Here is a 20,400-nt window from a genome sequence, read left to right as displayed (position 1 = left end):
CCTCATTTCTTTCAGCAGGATAGAAGTGTTACAGGAAGACATACATGGCTCCAAAAGACCCCTCTTCATTAACAGACACCCTCCCCCCCCCAATAAAAGGCTGTAACCCCTTCCTTCATTCCCCTGAAAGAGGGTATTGCTTTTTAGATACCACTTGTCCTGGTTGTTTCAGAATAATTTGGAGATGCTCCACATCCAGTTTTCCATATTGCCCTGGGACTGCCAATACTTCTGGATTCACTTTAGCATAAGCTTTATCAGCACAACATCATTAGCCTCCCCATCACCCCTCACAACACTAACTTGCACTCTCAACTCAGTCATCAAATCCCCTCCTAGCAAACCACAGGAGCATCACAACTGTCAGAGACTGAGCATCTGTCAGAGGTATGTGAGGGCTGGTCACCAGCTCCTCAGTCTGTGTCTGGAGCAACAGGAAGACATTGTCCTTTATGCCTCATATTTGTGAGAAGAAGCCATCCTCCAGCAATCTTCACCCAGCCTTCCTGATCCCATTAGCTGCACAAGTCCCCTCAGGTGCCACTGTATACTCTTGCATGTGCTGTGACTTCCACATCCTCCCCCGTGACCCTGCAGCTCCAGCAGCCCCACTCACCAGACTGTCATTGAGGACCAGGGCATGACCTGACCTGATGATTCCTTATCTTCTCACACCCCCCAGGTGCAAACACAGCCACAGCCACCTGGCTCTTCCCCTTCTGCCTGCACTCCTAGCCAGGGTCCTTGTCCAGGAGCTACCCTGATCTGCACCCACCCCCCTCCCTCCTTTGGACAAATCTTCACTCACCTTCCCCAGCCCATCCTGCACTTACATGTTAGTATACTGCACAAAAAAAAGCCACTGGAGGTGACTTCGCAGTGTGGCAGTCAGGTCCTTCTGCATCTGCCTGCTGTTGTAGTGCAGTGTTCCCATTTGGGGGGCTTGGGAGGAGCCCAGTGCCTGGAGCTCTTGCACAGAGACACGAGCATTGTGGATGTTCTGCTTTGCAAAGTCCTGATGAAAATGCAGAACTGGCCAGGGCTATCAGCTGTGGTCTGCTGCTGTGCCATGGCATCTGTTTCAGCTATCTGAGAAGATCCAAAGCTCTGGTTCTGTCGCTTCCCAAGAAACTGAAAGCACGGGGTGACGTCAGGGCTGATCCGCTGTCAAAGAGCCTTCATGTCCGAGCTGAGTGCTCCTTCTCCTGCCCATGGCTCTGCCTGCACCTGCTCCATCCCCTGGGCTGCTCCATTCTTACAGCCTCTCTCCCTTGTTCCCTTCCCTTTCTGCGTCTCCCCCACCTGACTCCTCTTCCAGATCTTCCTTCCCAGGGGAAGGCAGGGCAGGGCTGTGCAGGCAAGGGCAGAAGTTTTCTTGCAAAGAAACATTGAAGCAGAGGTTTCAATCCAGCCTGTAAAGCAGGTCTGGGAATGCCGCAGGATCCACCACTGGGTTATGGGGTCACCTCACCCTGTTCCCTGCATCTCCCTGGCCTTCCAGCATGTACCTGGGCTGGGCAGTTTCTGTCTGCCCCAGGCTGCATGGGTCATGCCCCCACCCTTGTCCCTGCTGCAGTGGAAAAATGGATTGCTAATTTTGGGGTCATGGGAGGTGAAGGGCTGCATGTTGCCATCTCCTTGAGACCTGCAGAGAAAGCAGAGAGCTGAGGGTTTGCAGCACAGTGGGCAGCAGCCTGGCGCTGCTGGCGTGGCCCTGTCAGCCCCACAGCAAGGCACCACTGTTCCACTTGGGGCAGACCTGCAATCTGGGCCCCAGAGCACCCATTGCCTCCACCAGTAGCATGGCTGAGCACCCCAGCAAGCACCATGGTGTGACTGGTCAGCTCAGGAGCTGGGCAGGACCTACCAAGGCAGGACCTACTGTGACATTTCAGTGACCAACACAGAAGTACAGGCAGTGCTCAGTGTGAACAGTGTCAGGTGATGGAACCAGTGCCAGGAGCCCAAGAAACAGCAGTCTTGGGGGCACGTACTACCTAGTAGCTCTGTGAGGTTTCTGGGGAATGAAGGAAAGACCTCCAACTGTCCATCCCTCTGGGCTCCTGCCCAGTCACCCCACTGCAGGCAGAGCTGCATCTCTTGCTGTTCCTGGGGCAGCACAGCCCCACAGTTCTGCTCGTGTCTCATAGTCCCACTGCTGGAGTGATGTGCTCAGACCTGTAAGGTGCAGTGAAACAACCCCAAATTTTGTCCACTTGTAGTGCCAGCTAAGCATAGAATCCCAGACTGGTTTGAGTTCGAAGTGATTTTTAAAGTTCATCTAGTCCACACCCCTGCCATGGGCAGGCACACCTTCTTCTATCCCACGTTGCTCCAAGCCCCAGTGTCCAACCTGGCCTTGGACACTTCCAGGGATAGGGCAACAACCTCTCTGGGCAACCTGTGCCAGTGCTCCACCACCCTCACAGGGAAGAATTTCTTTCCAATATACAATTTAAATCTCTTTCAGCTTAAAGCATGGCCACCCATGTGGTGAGTGATAGAGTTTGCTGTCAGGGTAATTCCTTGCAAACCCATTTACTGTCTCCTTCCAAGGTTCAATCTTTGCTGTTTGCTTCTCAGCTGCATAGGAGCAGTTTTTCATACCACAGGCCAAAAATCCTGCACACGAGGTAGGGTAATGGAGGTGATGGGTCTGCTAGGGGCCCCTGATGCCAGCAATACCACATTCAATAGAGCTCTGCACCATGCCCCAGGAAGGCACAGCACTCTCTCCTTCTCAGCTGCCTGCAGACACTGGACATGGGGTTATTTCTCCTGCCTTAGAATTGTGGCAGCTCCATGAGGACCCACTGTGCACCTCCCAGTGCTCTGGAAGCACGTGGGTCCCTGGGACTTCTACGCTGGAATGCTTCATCCTCAGGTATTTTTTTTAACAGCAGTGAGAACTACAGATAAACAGCCCAGTTAAGCATCTCATCCCACTGGGAGCAGGGATATTAAAGAGCAGTGATAGAAAGCCTCAGAGGTTCAGAGGTTGTATATTTGGGATGTAAGAGAGCAACGATCTAAGACAAATTATCTGAGGGGGGGGGGGGGAGGACGACGACGACGACCTTCCTCTGTACTCAGGGTGATCTCAAAGGTCATCCACTGAAAATAAAGAACAGATTTGGGATTTGGGGCATGTAATACAAAAAGGCACATAGAGATGCTGACATTTCCAGATGGCATGACGGGGAGAAAAAGAGTTTTCTGTGGAGAAGAAAGTTTCCGGGCAGGAGGAAGCGGAGGGTGGTGCAGATCTTTGTCTTCGAGGGGGAAGTAGAGGCGTGAATCCAGAACGAAAATGTAAAGCAAGTGACCTGGGAAGAGCAGGGCCGGGGTATTTCAGGTGGGCAGGAATAGCCCCGGCGGTGGCGGCGCCGTGAGACCAAGCAGAACCAACTTCCCCGGTGCGCCCGAGGTAAGCAGCGATCCCCGCCGCACGTGTACCGAGGCGAGCAGGCCCAGTCCCCTCCCGCGGCGGGGGCGTGTCCCGCGCCCCGCCCCGCCCCGCCCCGCCCCGCCCCGCCCCGCCCCGCCCCGCCTCGGGACCGGCCGCGCTCCGCCCGCCGCGCCGGCACCGCCGCTGCTGCCCAGGTAAGCGCGGGGGGCGGCGGGGACCCGTCCCGGGGAAGATGTGAAGCGAGGGGGCTCCCAGTGCAAGGCCGCTGTCCAGGACCGCACCGTACCTTCGGCCGGGGGGAGCGGTCGGTGGGGGCCGCCGCTATCCCCGGGAGCGGGAGCACCGTGGGTATCGGGATTACCGGGGCGTGCGGTGGGCCCGGGGGCTCCTCTACAGTCGGAGCTGCTGGCGGGGCAGGGGTCGGAGCCGCAGGCAGTGCGAGAGCGCCGCATATCTCCGCATCTCTCCTGAGATGCAGCAAATGCCCAGGAAATCAAAGCGGCATAAAAATGGGTCGCGGAGAAAAGCCGCGTTTGTCCTGAACGGGGTTTAGGTCCCTCTGTCGAGTCCTCCCGCCAGCGTGTTCTCCAGGTTTGTTTGTCCCTGTTTTGGGGGACCATGATCTCACCTGGACAGGGGTGTATGTCTTTAAACTGAAGAAAGGTAGATAAGACTAAGTACTAGGAAGAAGTTCTCTGCTGTGAAGATGGTGAGGCAATGGCAGAGGTTGCTCAGAGAAGCTGTGGATGCTCCATCCCTGGAAGTGTCCAAGTCCAGGCTGGACAGGGCTTGGAGCAACCTGGGATAGTGGAAGGTGTCCCTGCCCATGGCAAGGACTGTAGAAAGAGATGAGCTTTAAGGTCCCTTCTAACCCAAGCCATTCCATGATCCTTGTGTGATTCTTCCAACTTGGGACATTCTATGGTTCTCTGAACTGTGTGATCTCCTTTGAGAGGAGACATCTGAGTGTGGTGTATGGAGCTGGACTGTGGTGTTGTGACTGTAGCTGTTAATCGTGGAAAACATTGCTGGGAAAAATTCCTTCTGCCCTGCTCCAGCTCTCGTGGGGAACGCAGATTGCTTTTGTGCAATGGGGACCTGGCAGTGACAGCACAGCAGGAGCTTGGCTGCCTGTGGTGGAGCAAATGAGAATTAAAGGTCTCTCCTGTTGTGAAATGATTTGATTTTTGCATCGAGCAGTCTTCATCCAGGGACAATTCCCAACATTTATGATTTTTATTGGTGAATCTTTACGACCTGAACCAAATACCATGATTAATGATTTCCAGTCCAGCTCACAGAGGTGTGTGGAGGGATGGCAGTGACAGTGCAGCCGAATGAGCCTTTAACCTGGAGCCGGTAAATTGCTGAAGCAGCAGACAGGACGTCCCCGCTGCACTTCTTCGGGAGTTAGCGGGGTGCATTAACCATCAGCTTTGTAGCTCTCTGTGCTGCCGCTGACACAAACTGCTGGTGACAAGGTGAAGTACACCAGGGCACGTCACTCCCTGTCCGCATCCCTCCCTGCCCGCGCTGAGGCGGGGCGGTGCAGCCCATCGCTTGGGCCGTGAGCTGCTCTCGCCGTTTTGCAGCGTGACTTTTGCTTCTGTTTCTTGGGACCATTTGAAAGGAAATCACCCGGCAAAGCCAAGCCCGCTGCTTTCTCCGGGTGAGTGTAAAGCAAATTTTGGACCCCACCAGGAGGTGAGAGGTAAAGCTTTGGCAGGCAGGGCTATACTGAGAGGGCTGGGCAAGCAAGGTGAAGAACAGAACAGGAGGCGAAGGAGGGGTCCAGTGCTGCTCTGAGGGTGTCAGACTCACTGTCAGACTCACTGAACACTTGCTGGTGGACTCTGAAGCAGAAGCCTGGCAGCAGGTTTGGAAATAGCAGGAAAATGGAAGTGGGAGGGTTGGGCAGAGGGAAGGAGAAGCTAGCTAGAGAGCTATCAAGGGGGAAGAACGGTGTGAAAAGCTAGAGAGGAGCTAGAGAGGAGGTTGTGGTGCCAGGGAGACAAGAAAATGGGTTTCCTGTGTGCCAGCCCCCTTGATTTTGGCTCATCTGCTCCATGGTCAGAGGGTGGGCAGCACTGCATTGCATGTCTGCACAAGCAGTGTTGCCATGTCCTGCGTGCAGCATCTTCGAGATGGAGGGACAAGAAGCAGTGACATGAGCACAGGGGTGGTCCTCCAGTTGGGCACCCCATTCTGGAAGGCTGATCTGCTGGTCTGGTCTGGGAACCACAGCTGGGGGTTGTGGAACTCTCTTTTCATCTGTTGTAGTGTGATTCCTGAGAAAAATGTTAACTTCAGGATGGAGACTATCTGTTTTCATCCTCATACTGTTTTAAAAACACAAGCTCTTCCTGCCCTAAAAACATCATGCCCTGTCATGCTGTCTTCTGTGTGACTTGATTCTCTTCCCACTGTCTTCTTTTCTCTTGGCAGGCAAGCACTGTGCTCCTCCCTGGGGTCAGAGCAGGGCTGCTGTGGGTGATGTTGATAACACAGAGTGCACAGCATGGTCCACGGGGTGGGGGTAGAGCCTTGGGCTCCCCAGTGCTCCAACCACGTCTGGGCTGTGTTCAGACTCTTCTGTCCAGTGGAGAGAGCTGCTTTTTTTGGCAGTGGAGTCTGGCTTGCCCTGGAGACAGGACAGTTTGATTTTGCTGAGCCAGACCTTGCTGGGAAATATGGGGAGTCCTCATTGAGATCATGGGCTGTGGCACCCAGGAGGTTGCAGCACATGGAGGATGGACCCCAGGGTGAGCAGAGAGGAGAGCTGCAGGCAACTTGGGGTGTCAGTAGGACTTTGAGCCAGTGGCTGCTGTGGTTTTTGGGGGAATTGATCTCTGCAGGGTGGTGAGGATGGCAGGAAGGTGCCTGTGGGTTGTGGGAAACTGATAGCGTGGTTGTGATTGGACAACAGCTGGAGCCCAAATACTGTTTCACTGCCACTCTGCACCATGAGGAATGTGGTGTGTCCACTGTGGGGTGTGTGCTGGCTTCTGCTCTGACAGGCTTTGTGGAGACTGGCTGATTTTGGGGAGGGAAGGTGAGCGGTGGGAAAGTGCTGGTGCACCTCTGGGCTGAAGCGTGGTCTCTGGCAGGATCACTAGGGCCAGGAGGATACTGGAGCAGAGGCAGGGTGTACTGCTTGGTGAACTGCAGGACTCTTGAGATCCACCTTACATATTTTTATCAATACCCTCTGCCCACAAAGCAGCTGAAACTGGCTGAGGAGTTGAAGGTGAAAAGCATGGTGGCTGGAGTTGCACCACTGAGCAGAGATGGAGGAGAAGTGAGCATGAGACTGTGGCACTAATGTGAGACAAGAGTGGGCCTTCAGGAGATGGAGAAGGACAGTCTGGGTATACGCATCAAGGACAGGGGGATGTGGAGCCACCACTCTAAAGTCTTTCTAATACTGGCACAGGTGTGGAGGAATCTGGTGAGGGTGGTGGCCCACTGCTTAATTCTGGCTAAACTGTGGGAGTCAAACTAGAGCAAATCCCCAGAAAAGTGAGAGAAATGGGCAGCACTTGTGAGAGCACACCATGACTGGGAGTCTGGTGCATGGGGGCTGGTGATGTGGCAGGGGTGTGTGGTGGGTCAGGGTGGGTATGTGTCTGGCTGGGATGGATCCACAAAGGGTGGTGGTGGTGGGGCTGACGGATGGGGTCCACTGCTGGGTGCCATTGTGTGTGGTGAGGAGGTAGGTGGGAAAGAATGTTCTGGGTCTTCACGGTGTTCAGGACCAGGTGGATCAGAATTCTTGTGTCCAGGGACCAGAGGCTGGGCTGCCCCATTGGACAGGCTATGCTTTATGGGATGGGCTGGAGAGGCTGTGATGGGATCTGTGCTGCACTTTGCTTGTAGGCTGTGACCAAAACAGGTCTGCTGCTGGGACTGTTCCATGGATCCTGCTGGCCTTGTGTTAAAGACAATATTTTGCATGTATGGAGAATTGGCAGTGCTGTAGTAGATAGGGTGCGGTTTGGGATCAGGGCTTGTTTTTTCCCACAGCGGAGACCATAGTCAGAGCCAGCTCTTCCCTGCAAGCATGGATAGTGACACCAGATGCCCTGAGGCTCCAGGAGCCCCCTCCTCTTGGTGTTCCTGCTTGGGGGTTGTGGGAACCAGATTGCAGAGCTGGATGTGAATGGCTGGAACAGGTACATGGTACCCTTCACTCTGCAGAGCAGACAAGCAAATTTTTCAGATGTTGAGCTCAGTCCTTAAACAGAGCAGAAAATAAATTACTTGACCTGGATCCTTTAGAGACATCTATGAAGGATGTCTCAATAAGAAAGTGCTGAGCTCTTCAAATAGCTGTAACATTGTTCTGAGTCCAAACATTATCTGCAGGAACTGATAAAGCTCCTGAAGGACAAAGTTCTCAGGGCAGAAATAGGCAAATGTTTGCAGACAACAGAACCCAGATTCAATAAAAAAAAAATATTATATGCAGGGGCAGTTAAAAACAGGCAGCTCCTGTTCAGTGCAGAGCTGTTGGACATTGCCTTGGAAGACCTATGCTACAAGTGACTGAAAGCTAGAAAAACAAAGCAAGAGAGGTGGAGATATCACACACACAGCTGGATTCCTAGCCTTGCCACAGCAGGGAATTCCTGGCCAAAAAACAGGAGGTGATGGGGGGCCTGACAAGGGGTGATGCTCAGAGCTACAGAGGAAGGCAAAAGCCCCCTGGCACTTGTGTCAGTCTCCAAGGGAGACCCTTCCTGACCCCAAACTGGCAATGAGCTGTTCCCTGAGCATGTGAGCAGCCCCTGTGCCTGACACTGCATCAGTCATGGTTCCAGGGCACAGCACAGCTGCCTTTCCTTTCCTTTCCTTTCCTTTCCTTTCCTTTCCTTTCCTTTCCTTTCCTTTCCTTTCCTTTCCTTTCCTTTCCTTTCCTTTCCTTTCCTTTCCTTTCCTTTCCTTTCCTTTCCTTTCCTTTCCTTTCCTTTCCTTTCCTTTCCTTTCCTTTCCTTTCCTTTCCTTTCCTTTCCTTTCCTTTCCTTTCCTTTCCTTTCCTTTCCTTTCCTTTCCTTTCCTTTCCTTTCCTTTCCTTTCCTTTCCTTTCTCTACTGGAGGCACCTTGAGGAGGCTCAGCACCGCAAAATACTCCAGAAGTGGAGTATCCTGGAGCAAAAATTAATTTCCAGTCCCACCTGGAGACCATTAGTGCTCCAAAGTGTTGAGGAAGTGAAATCTTTCAACATCTTCTGTTCTTGTTTTTAATGAGTGCTGCATCTGGCAAATGTGTGGTTGGGGAGGTCTGTGGTAGTCTCCAGATGCCAAGGATGGATCTTCTTGTTCTTAGTAGACCACTGAATTTTTCCCACTGATACCCATCTAAAAAGCTCTGGTACCTTTGAGAACTCCCCAATGTTAGTGGGTCCTGTCATGACTAGCATTGGGTCCATTCTCCAAAGCTTAAGGCAGAATTAGGGTTTAATCCAGGTTGGTATGTCACCCTGCTTATGGTTGGAATTGGGTTAGATGACCACTAAAGACCTCTTCCAGCCTAAATTTTTCCATAATCATGGGCAGAAAGGTGCAGAGCAAGAGGTGCCACCCTGATGGGAGATGAATACCAGCATAGTCATGACCACAACTGCCTTGGGGCTGCCATGTTAATGCTCAGCATTAAAAGCTTCTGAGAAGTGTCATGTCTCTTTGATTGACCCTTTGATCCCACTCTCATTGGGAAACAGCCACACCAGGGCTCACACTGCCTGCCTCTCCTTTGTGGTTTTCATTTGTTCTCCAGTACTGAGGAGTTCTCCCTTCACCTTGGGGAAGTTTTCCTCATCCTGACAGAATGTCTTTGGCAGATGCCTTTTGTTGACCTCTGCTTTGAGATCCTGGTCTGTGTCTGAGAAGAAACTTTCCTCATCCTCATTTGTGTGCACCTTCACTTTCCACGGATCTGTAGTCCTTCTCCTTCAGACAGGTGATGTCAGTGAAGAGGCAGAAGTCATCTCCTTGGGAACAGAGCAGGTCCCAGATGTCCCACTTGTTCTCTGAATTCCAGTGGTTCTTCAGAAACCTCCTCAAAGTCTTCTAGGTGCTCTGCCAGGTTGCCCCCCAGCTTTCCTCCAGATCCTGCTGTAGAGCACTGCAAAGGAAGCAGAGAGCTCACCTGCGTAGAAGACAAAAGTCCTTGGAATCTGTTTTGCTGGGCCCATGACAGAGATCATTCAGGCATTTCCAGCTGTGGGTGGGAGCCAGTCCATGTAGTAGTGCCTGGAAATCAAGAGAGGAGAAAGGCTGGCTGAGCACATGATCCTGAACTCCCTTGGGGAATGGAGGTTGGATACTGGTGATGGCAGGAAGGGAGCGTCCATTGTTGTCTGGTTTCCTTGGAATGATGGGCATGTTCCTGAGCTGTGGGAACCTGAACTGTGCCCCTAGCAGACCCAGGGCTGGCTTGCATCTGTCCCAAGAGGAGGACAGGGCAGCAGAGGAGATGCAGCTGTGGGAGGACCAGCGCAAAGCCTGGAGGATCTGGGATTGTAAGACCCAGGGACAGAGATGTTTCTTATTCTGGTAGCCACATCCAGGATCCTCAAGAGCTGGCAGCTGCTTTAGCATCTTTGTCTCCTCCATGCTTCAGCCCCAAGCAGGGTCCCTACCCTGAGAGCATGTGTTGAGTTGTCACCAAGCCCCTGCCTTCTCTGGCTTCACACCTGGTGGCCCCTGGTGCCAGGATATCATACCAATCATCTTGTTGATGACACTGGGAGTTCCCACATCACTGAGGAGAGGAAATGTGGGACCAGAGCTTGGGAAGAGGGGTTCAATAGGATGGGGAGGGGACAGAGCTGCCTTGAGAAACCCTCTCTCTCTGTCCAAGGGACCAGGTGAGGGGACTTGTGCTGAACAAGTGGGAAGGGAATGAGAAGCAGCCCTCTCGCCTTTTCTTCCTCTGGTGGCACCCAGGGCTAGTGTGGCCAGGGCAATAGGGGTCAGGGTGGTGTCCACAAAAAGGTGGGTGTGCAGTCAGAAGCTCAATGAGGGGGTCTGGAGGAGCCTGGAGAGGCCACAGGGTAGCTGCTGTCCATGTGCACCAGGCCCCCCTCACACAGCAGATGAATTACAGCTGAGGGGACTCTGTCAACAGTGTCACTACTGTGTCTTTGCTCAGTGCTCCACAGAGGTCTCCAGCTGGAGCTAGCTGAGACTGTGAACTGACATCTCTGGGAGATGAGCATGGGGCATGGTTGGTGCTTTTATCTGTGCCAGATTTCTAGGCAGGCAATGCAGGATTATTTACAGCAGCAGGACAGATGCTGACAGATGCTGCAGCTGGATGGGAGGGACCTGGGTGCCTGGTGAAGAAATGATACTGGGGCAATAAACACAAACTGATGATCAGGGGAAAAACATTATATCTAAGGTGTGCTAATGCACTTATATAGTTACATAGTTGCCACATTAGCTCTTGGAAAGGATTTTGGAGTCACAGCAGAGCATTTGATTAAAACAGGAGCCCGGGGCACTGCAGAGAGCAGAAGCACAGTGCTAATAATAGCTCTGCCAGCACTGCACTGCTCAGAAGTGGTGCAGGCTCTGGATCCTGCTCAGAGCCCAGTGCGAAGTGTGGGCTGGAGTGTCCCTGCCTTCCTGCCCTGCTCCTGCCTGCTCGTGGCAGGCAGGTGGGTGCTGTTGGCCATGTTCAGGGAGTGGACACTGAGCTGAGCCAGGTGGGCCATCTGGTCTGATATCCCTGACCTGCACTGGAGCTTGATGTGGCCATATTTTACGTATTTCGCTGCCATGCAGGGGAAGTGCTCATGGTCAGTAGCACTACACTGTTTTCCATGTTTCTCCTGTTGGATTATATTCCCAGTTTCTCCTGTTTGGGAGCAGGCTGGTGTCCCTGGTTGTATGCTTGGGCAGTGCTCTCTGTGGATGATGGAGTTCTGCAGACAGCCTGGTGCAGGGCTGGTTCCTCATTCACACTAGAGATTTTAGGGATGGGACTAGTATGTTCCTCAGTTACTTCATATTTTGGTAGCCCACTCGTTCTTGACCTCTCTGAGCAGATGCTGAAGATGTTCCTGTTCAGCTATGTGCCACAGAGTGTCGTTTTCTTCAGGGAACAGATGATGAACTGGTTTACTGAGCATGGACACCTTGTTGAGGTCAGGCTGTCGCCCTTCAGGACCTAGCAAGGTTTTACAGGTGATCCTGGGTTCAGCTATATGATGCTGTATATGTGCTTATTTCCTTCTCCTAACATAGCTTATGGCTTTGGCCATGAATCCTGCATGATCCAGCTCTGGATTGATACCTCTGGCTCTACTGTGCCCCCTGAGTTGGTTTGACTGGGGAGGCTGGTGCCTTTCTTCAACCAGCTGAGTCTCAGGTGACTCTGAAGCTTGCTGGGACTGAGGCTGGGAGCAGCCAGATGGCTTCTCCTCTGATGACATCAGCTGAAATCCTACCAAGAACCATTTTGGTTTTGCCTGGTGAACTCTAGGAGTGGAGAAGGGACACCTCTGATAGCAAACACTTCCCTCTGACCCATTTTGGGAGTCTGGATGTTTCTGTGTCTTGGAAATGCTGGAGGGATCATAAATGGATAAATCAGGAGATGTGAAGTGGGCTTGAGAGGATGCAGATTGCCATCTTTAAGGTCCAAACAAAGCAAAGGCACCTTGGATGAATGTCTGACATTCCAACATTCAGGAACTCTGACATCCCCCCAAGTTCTTGTTAAAATCAGCCATACCATCTAGAAACCAGTCCCACATCAGCATTGCTGGGATGGTTGGAGAAGTTGGATTATCTAGTGAGGTATATTTGGGAACCACCCTTCTGCCATCCAACCCATCACCCATTCAGGGGTCCCTGCTGTGGTCTCCCATATGTGCAGCACCCCAAGGGAATGCTGCAATGGTGCCAGGGCACTGCTTGCCTGGGCCATGATCCTGTCTTGCCACCTGCCACAGGAAATCAACTGGAAGGAGCTGATCTGGGTTAGCAGGGACTTGGCTTGCTCCCAAGGCACCAGTGACAGTATTTTATTATATGCACTGAATTGCTGTCCTGTAACACTGATACACCAGTGACTCAAGACTTGGTTTGCCTGGCACAAAGCCATTTTCTCTTTCTTTCTGCTTGTTCTGGCAAAGGGTCCTACAGCAGTTACTGCATGTGACGTCCCCACTCTGTTTTCCCCCACTGCTCCCAAATCTTCCTCTGCATTTATGCACCTTCTTACATGGTGTCTTTTCTTGCATTTGCTTTTGCATAAACATTGTCATGCTACTTTCCTGGGATGCTCTTGGGAGAAGAGCTCTTCCCTCTGCATTTAATAATCCATCTTTGCAGCATATCAAATAGCACAGGCCTGCTTTGCACCATAGACAAGGCACCGGGCTTCTGTTCCTCTATAGCTTGGATTACTTATTCAACGTGATCCAGGCTCTGAAGCTGCTTCTGCAACACAGTTGAGGCTTGGCAGAGGTGATTCTATGCATGGAAGGGGAGTTTGAAGGTATGTTTTGGAGGGATATATCTGAAAACAGAGGGATACATCCTGATATTTTGAGTTGATATTTAAGCTAAGGAGAGAAGGTGCTTGGTATCTCTCTCCTGGCACTTCTCTAATTTCTTTTCATTGTAAAGATCTCGAGGCATTTTCTAAGATACAGGAAAACCTACTTTGCCTGTCTCAAAATATAATTTGGACGTTGTTTTTATCTTCCTGCCCAGATCAGACGGCTTTTTGAAGAACTATATGGCAAAACCATAGTAAATCAATTCAATTCAGGTAGGAATGAGTAAAATGAATGAAATATACTATTTTATTGCCAGTGTGTTTGATGCCTCTTTGCTGTTTTCAGGCATGGAATGGAATTGGAAAAGTTTATCTAAATTCTTTGTCTGTACCAAATCTGAGAGCACCACAAGTCAAAGCTAATAAGAGAAACACAACTTGATCTTAAAAATTAAAAAATTACCTCAATAGCGTAAAAACAGGAGGCTGATGCAAAATGGTCTGATATAAAAAGCTCTTTCTCTAAATAATTAATTGTTCATAAGCCAATGGCACTTCTGCAGGAATAAGCATATCTGGCATAGGGGAACTCACAGGACTGTGCAATAGAGCAGACTTCTTTTTTTTTCAATCTCCTAATAATAACACAAAAACCCCAACTGAAATGTATTTATGGTTCAGTCATTGTATTTGGGCTGTGACCTGTGTGCTTAGAGCTCTAATTCCCAAAGGCAGGGCTTTGGGAAGTTATAAAACTCCGGCCATAAATGATATGAGGGGTTTTGTAATTAACTTTGATGACTGAATTTATAAACTTCATAACTGAATTTAGCAGTGTCTCCCAGCACGGTGGCCCCAGCACTTGTCCCCACGTCCCTCGGGTCACTGGGGCACCCACAGTGTGTGTCTGCTTCCCACCCACCTTCCGGCCGTACCGGCTCTCACGGAGCTTTTCTGCTCAATGCAGGTGGGGATCGACGCGGAGCTGGCCCTGTACCATGCCAGGATGTGCCCTCACTGACCTGCCCGGCCCGGCCCCCGCTGCCTGTTCTGCCCGGCACCATGGGAGGATGCTTCTCCAAGCCCAAACCAGGTGACTGCCCTCCAATGCCAGGCCCCCAAGCTACTGTCCCCGTGGGAGAAATAGGTCAGTGGTGGACGCTGGCCAGGGGAATGTTAATGCTTGGCTCCTGCAGGGAGGATTACTGGGCTCTTAATCCCCCCAAATTCCTCAGTGCTCTCACTCCCAGGCAGGGAGCTGTGGGGGGTTGCAGCAGTGCCAGGGGGGTTGGTAGGTGGGTGTGGGGGAAGCTCACCCTGTGCCACAAGGGAGGTATCTGTGCCTGGTCACATCTCTGTATTCTTCACCACCCACCTGCTTCTACCTTTCTGCTGGATCTGGGGCAGAGTTGCCCCCCTCATGCTCTGTTGTAGGTTTAGGTGACAGCTGTCCCAGCTATCCAGCATCTTCCTTCTGCCACAGCTTTGTCACTCACTGACCAGCTTTTATATCTTTCCCTGTGGGAAGAAGCAGGCTAGGTCTTGGAGCTGCTCTGCTGTTGAGATTTTATTTTCTTGGTGAAGCTTGTCTATCTGTACTGCTTTAGGTGGGAAAAGCAGCTGTTGACACCAGGACATCAAGGATTCTCCCCTTGCCTGGCATATTCTTTCCATGGCTGGGCTGGGTGGGTTCCCTGCTCTGTACGGTTTGGGAAAGGTTGGGTGTATGTGTGAGGGGCAGGGGTGGTGCCACCTGCCCAGGCAAACTGGCTGGTTGAGCGGGGCCTTGTGTGGAAGTGTCAATGCTCAGCCTTGTCCTAAGCAGGCTGGGCATGAGCAGGCGCTGCATGATCACCCATACTCATCACCCCTGGCAGCACCTGCGTGGCCCTGGCACAGGACCCCATGGAGCGATGGCTGGTCCTGTCAGTGCTCCTGAAGCTGCCATGGGGGAGTGCTCCCAGCTCCAATTCTGCAGCTTGTTTTGGCCACCTCAGAGGGAGCTTAAGGTGACCTTGTCCTTATTACTTGCTTGTGCCCCGGGGCAAGGAGAATCAGAGAATGGTGACCATCTATCAGACCATTCAGCATCCCTGTGTAGCCTTTGTGGGTAGAAAGATGTCTTTTGGGGGCCTTTTCTTGGCAATTTGTCTTCACTGCCTGAGTCAGGAAGGATTTCAGGTTGAAGGACTAACTGGGTCAGAAGGGTGATAGAAGTTGTGACTCACTGATCATCCACGCAGTGAGGTCCCTGCCTTTATGCAAAGCACAGTGAGAAAATAAAGGTGGTTTTCTGCCTTTGACCTGTACTGTGATTATGTTATGGGTCACCACCAAGATAATACGGCACTGGACACTCTGACCTGTAAGTTTTCTCAGTGAAAGCCTTGTTTGTATGCTTCCTTAAAATGTTTGAGGAGTAAAAACACATCCAAGAGTAAGTGCCTTTGTTGACTAAACTTGTGACAAACTCCGCTATGTGACAAACTCCACTTAATTTTGTATCGTACAGCAAAACTGTGTAATCTTGGGCCAGTGTTGGAACACCAGCGCTCTGCGGGCCTCTTTCCTGAGCCACAGATTTTTGTGGAAAGCTGTGTTTGTATAGCAGGGACAAACAGTATAGCATAGCAGGGCCTGAAAATGCCACCCTGCAACGCACCTCTATCCCTCAGCTCTGGTTTGGATTAGCATCTTCAAAGGCTCTGCACAAGCCGGCTGCAGCCCTTTGGTAGCTCAGCACTGACTGCAGGGCTTCATCCCAGGCTTATAAAACCTGCAAATTCAAGGAGGTAAACAGAGGCATTTGAGGATGCTGATTGTTCTTCCAAAGAGTTTCACTGATGTTTCATATGGGAATTGTACAGTATTAGAGCTGTACTGTTATTCATGTGGGAATTGTACAGTATTAGTACTGGACTTTACTATTTATAGGAATTCACTTGTTCCTTGTCCAGATAAGAAGCAGGGACAGACTAGAGCTATTTGCTCCATCAGTGGTGTTTCCACATTGTCATCCCAAGACACACATGAAGGCAATATTTTGGATGCAGCCTGAAGTGAACAGAACTGATTCAGGTGCTTTTTCAAGGTGTACACAAGGTCCTTATCTGCTTTATCTCCGTCATTACAAGAGAGGCCCTCAGTTGCACTGAGCACCCTCGAGATAACCTTGGCTCTGTGCACATATCACCTTTTGATGGGCAGATGAGTGATGCAAGAGCTCTGGGGAGTGGAGTCCTGGATCCCTAAATAGCTGTGCTGACTGTACTGCTGGCCAGCCATGAGGTTTGGCTGCTGCTGCAGCACCCATCCCTGTCTGGATATTTCAGTGTTTAATTAAGAGCTTATGTTCAAATGGTGAAGCAATCTGATAATGACTGTAGTCCTGTGATGCCAGATCCTCTTCTGAAGGCCCAGCTCTTAATTTCCGCATCATTTTCTCCTCAGGTTTGTCTCAGGTGTGTGATGCACTGGGGATGAGCTGCCCAGCTGGCAGCCTGTGTGGTATCCTAGCACCCACTTCTGCAGAACAGCAAGGTCAGGATAATGGGTGACAGGAACCATCATGTGCCAGCTCTGTGTGAGCTGTGGCAGCTCCGTCTCTATGCTGGGTGTGCTGGAATGGCTTCAAAACCTGTAAATTCTGATCCTTCTTCTGCTGGGCTCAGTGTTTGATGGTAGAACAGTTGCTTCCCAGTGCATGGGGTGTCTGGGGGTGGGCTTTGCCCTTGCTTGGAGGATGCATTTAGCAGGAAATGTGCTCCCTTCCCACCCACCACTGCTGGAGGGGTGCTGTTGGCTGTGTGACCTGAGCTTGGCTCTGAGCTTGTCTCCAGCCTTGGCTGGTAAGTCCTACCTCCTGGTTTTGGACTGTTTCATTTGCTGGCAGAGCTTCTGGAGAGGGAAAGCAGAGCCAGGCACATTTGACATGATGGTTTTGTCATTGGCTCTGTCATTTTTAATAGAATGATAGAATCACAGAATGGTTTGGGCTGGAAGGGTATCTAAAGACCAAGTCGTTTCAACCCCCTGCTGTGGGCAGGGACACCTTCCATTAGACCAGGTTGCTCTAAGCCCTGTCCCTCCTGGCCTTGGAAGGACAGGAGAAGTGGTCCATGAAAATGGTTTGCAATATCTTTGAGACCACCTGAAGTCACTGTCATTGGGGCTTGTAGTTGAGGTGGGGTGGGTGAGCCCAGGGAATGCCTGGAGAGTGCAGCACTGGCACAGTATGGGCACAGTAAGCCCCAAACATGTCCCATGGTAGTGGTGGATTTATTCTGTGTTGACTTTGGGAAAATAAACCCTGCTGGGGTAAACTGAGATGTCTGGCTGTGCCTGCTGATCCCTCTGGCATCATGTCTTAATGCATTTCTGTTTTCCACTGCTCCCAAAGCTGTTGGCATCATACAGCCAGCACCGGACTGTTCCCAGCCCTCAGTGCTCCTCTGCCCTGTGCCTTCAGCCCTGAAGCAGCACACCCTGAGGCATTGAAAGGTTTAGGGGCTGGGGAAGGCAGACACACTGCTCTCCCCTTACCAGCTCAGCTCCTCCATCCCCTATAGCCAGGCATCTTCATCTTATCCAAACTCTCCTTGGCTCAAGTCAGCTCTTGGGTCATGCCAATTCTTGCTTCCCACATTAACTCAATATTTTCATGGTTTCTAGTGTTTTAAATATCAGGTAACTGGAGGTACAACCTGTCAATTGCCTGATATCCATAATTTAAATTTAGCCTCCAGAAGGGCTCTGAGCCATACTGGTACCCAATCCTGTGATAGAGAAGTATGGGGGCATCTAATTGCCCTAATTTTTAAAAAAGAATGCCTGTGACCCTGCACTGCAGACCAGCCACCTGCCAGTACCCTGCTTTGGGATCTATGTCAACAGTTCCAGCCTCACGTCTAAAGTACCTTCCAAGAGCAAGCAGAGGCTTTGACTTGTCCCACAAGGCTGTGAATAGTGATGGATAAGGAATAAATTTACAGGAGATGGGACTGACTGCTTGTGTGAGTGACATCAAGGCAAAGCACAAGAACATTGTGGCCACAAGAGAAAAAAACCACCTGAACCAACTGTGATAAATAGTGTTGGGATGTGGTTCCTGATTGTATGTGAAGGATCCCAGCAGTGCTTGACCTAAAGGCTGAAAACCTGGGAGAAAAAAAATCGGGTTTATAGTCTTGTCAAGAGTCTGTATTTTAAATGATTCTGTGACTTCGAGGAGCTGACTCAGGATTTTTGGGCAGTGAGAACTTGCAGTGCTGAGGTGTATGTGGATATGTGATATGAGCACTGGCTAATGCTCAGCTGGCTCCTCTGCTTTTTTCTATATTCTTATCAAATATTTCCAGCTCTGGCTTTCTGGTTCTTCATCTGTGTAAGTGTGTATCTATAGAGGTATCTTAAAAACGTGCATGAACTTACACAAACACATACACACACATATGTATAAGTGATGTTGGTGGCCCAGGGCAAGCATCCACATCTCTGTCTCTTTCTCTCCTCTATATCTATACCTATACATACATAAATATCTATTTATATTTTTATCTATATCATCTGCATCTATACCTTTATGCCCATACCTATGTAGGAATATCCATATTTATATCCATATCTCTACCTATATTCTTGAGGAGTTGCCTATTGTCTAGATTTGTAGTCACATGCCTAAAACTTTCCAAACAGTTTGCTTTAAGGTCCAGACTCTCTTCTAGCAGCTGTAAGATGTGACTGTCCAAGAGCTGGAACACACTGACCCCAGCCCTATTGTACCAATTGGATTTCAGAATTAAACTTGGGTTTATAAATATTTCATTTAAATGCCATTTTCCCTGATGGCAACTGAACCAGTTTTCTGGATCAGCTCAGGTGCTGCTTAGTCCTGGATTCCTGGAGGGATCATCCCTTGGGAATGCAGGTTTCAGGCCAGAGGGACACCCCATGAGGGGCTAAGAGGCATGAGAAGGAGGAGGATATGGGGGTAGAAAGGGTTGCTGAGAGGCAAGTGGGATATGCCCCCCACAGAGGCAAGCAGTGAAGTGTGGGGCCTGAAATAGGAGAGAGATTTTATAACTCTTTTTCTTTTCCTCTGAACATTTGTCCAGCAGTGTTGGTGGGTGCCAACTGGGGATGGCTGAATGCCAGAGACCTGCTGCTTCCTGCATATGTTATTCTAACTGAGGAAGAAGGGAAAAGCTCAGAGCTACATTTTCATCTTCATCCCTGCAGGTTCATTTGCCTGTGAATCAGTGGGCACTCCATATGCTCGCCTGACCCAAACTGCTCTGGAAAACAAAGTCCTGGGTCATCAGCCAAGTGAGAGATGGGAGTTGTTTTCTGCAGGGTGAATTCACTGATATCCATGTCCCCCTCACCATTAGGGCTCAGAGCCACCAGATTTGTCCAACCTTTGTCTCCTCCTGCGACATGGTCTGGCTCCGCAGTCTGGCTGCAAGGATGCACAGCCACATTTTCTGCAGATTGACTGTGAAATCATATGATATCAGCCTCCTGTTTCTTGAGCCAAAAGTATTTCACTGGGACTGGCATAAATGGGTATTCATTATACTTCCAAACTCTGTCCTGGGAAATCCATATCTGCTTCTCCCACTGCCTCCACTAGGAAAGAGGTACCTAGGGAGAGCAGCCTCTTCACTGGGTGCCTGCAGCAGCTGGACTGCTTCTCTAGAGCTCCAGGAACAGATTTGCTCATAGCAATGTGGAGTTTTTAATGCATGGTGCTGGCCCTATTCATTTGCATTAACTCCTGCAGCTGCAAGAGCACAGCAGAAGGTGATGTTTTCTGTTGGTTCAGTGTTCATACACAGAAAATCACTTTCCTGGATCTGTGTGTCACCACCCCTGGTGAATCCTGCCTGGGTGAGCACAGGGATTTGGCACTTTGTCAAAAAGCCATGCATCCCTTGCCTTGCTGAGCATGCACAAACAGCAGAAATGTGCAGGACTCCTGAGATAGCCGCCTGCCTCCAGGGCCTGCATGGCCATGGCCACTTGCTTTTCTACCTTTCAGAATTCTTCTCCCTGACTTGTTCTTCCACTGTTCTCTCAATATACTTGCAATGAAAGTGACAACAGATGAGGCTGGGAAGATCCAGCATCCCTGTCATTTACAAGCCTTGCTGAAGGGCTTGTTTTTGCCCTTCCTCTGCCTTTCCTTGACCTGTTTAGTTTGTGACCTTTATCTTCTACACAGATTTTCCTGTTCATGACATTTATAAGATGAGGGAAGCTCAATGATTTCCCATGTACTTGAGACACTTCATCAGTCTCTGGCACTTTCCCCTGGCTTGCTATAGAACCTCCCTGGTGTTTATTATTATATGAATGACTTTAGCTTGATGAAGTCCCTAGGAGATAAAGTGATGTTTTCCACTTTGTGATGTGAGAGCTCATCAGTGGCTTCAGATGCTGCTGTGATCAGCTTGCCCAGCCTGGGCATGGGGTGGGT

The 20,400-nt window shown here is 50.6% G+C and overlaps 1 protein-coding gene across 1 annotated transcript in view; it reads left to right on the top strand.

Moving 5' to 3' along the window:
- The first annotated feature begins 13,985 nt into the window (after window positions 1-13,985).
- Window positions 13,986-20,400, top strand: part of AIFM3 (apoptosis inducing factor mitochondria associated 3) — a 38,869-nt gene continuing 32,454 nt past the window's right edge. The window contains exon 1 of the mRNA XM_062504299.1: window positions 13,986-14,016. Coding sequence (XP_062360283.1) covers window positions 13,986-14,016 — 31 coding nt within the window. The remainder of the gene's footprint in view (window positions 14,017-20,400) is intronic.

Source organism: Cinclus cinclus, chromosome 17 (genome assembly GCF_963662255.1).
Source record: "Cinclus cinclus chromosome 17, bCinCin1.1, whole genome shotgun sequence".
NCBI classification, from domain to species: Eukaryota; Metazoa; Chordata; class Aves; order Passeriformes; family Cinclidae; genus Cinclus; species Cinclus cinclus.
The sequence above is the reverse complement of the archived record's forward strand: the minus strand, read 5'-3'. Positions and strand labels throughout refer to the sequence as shown.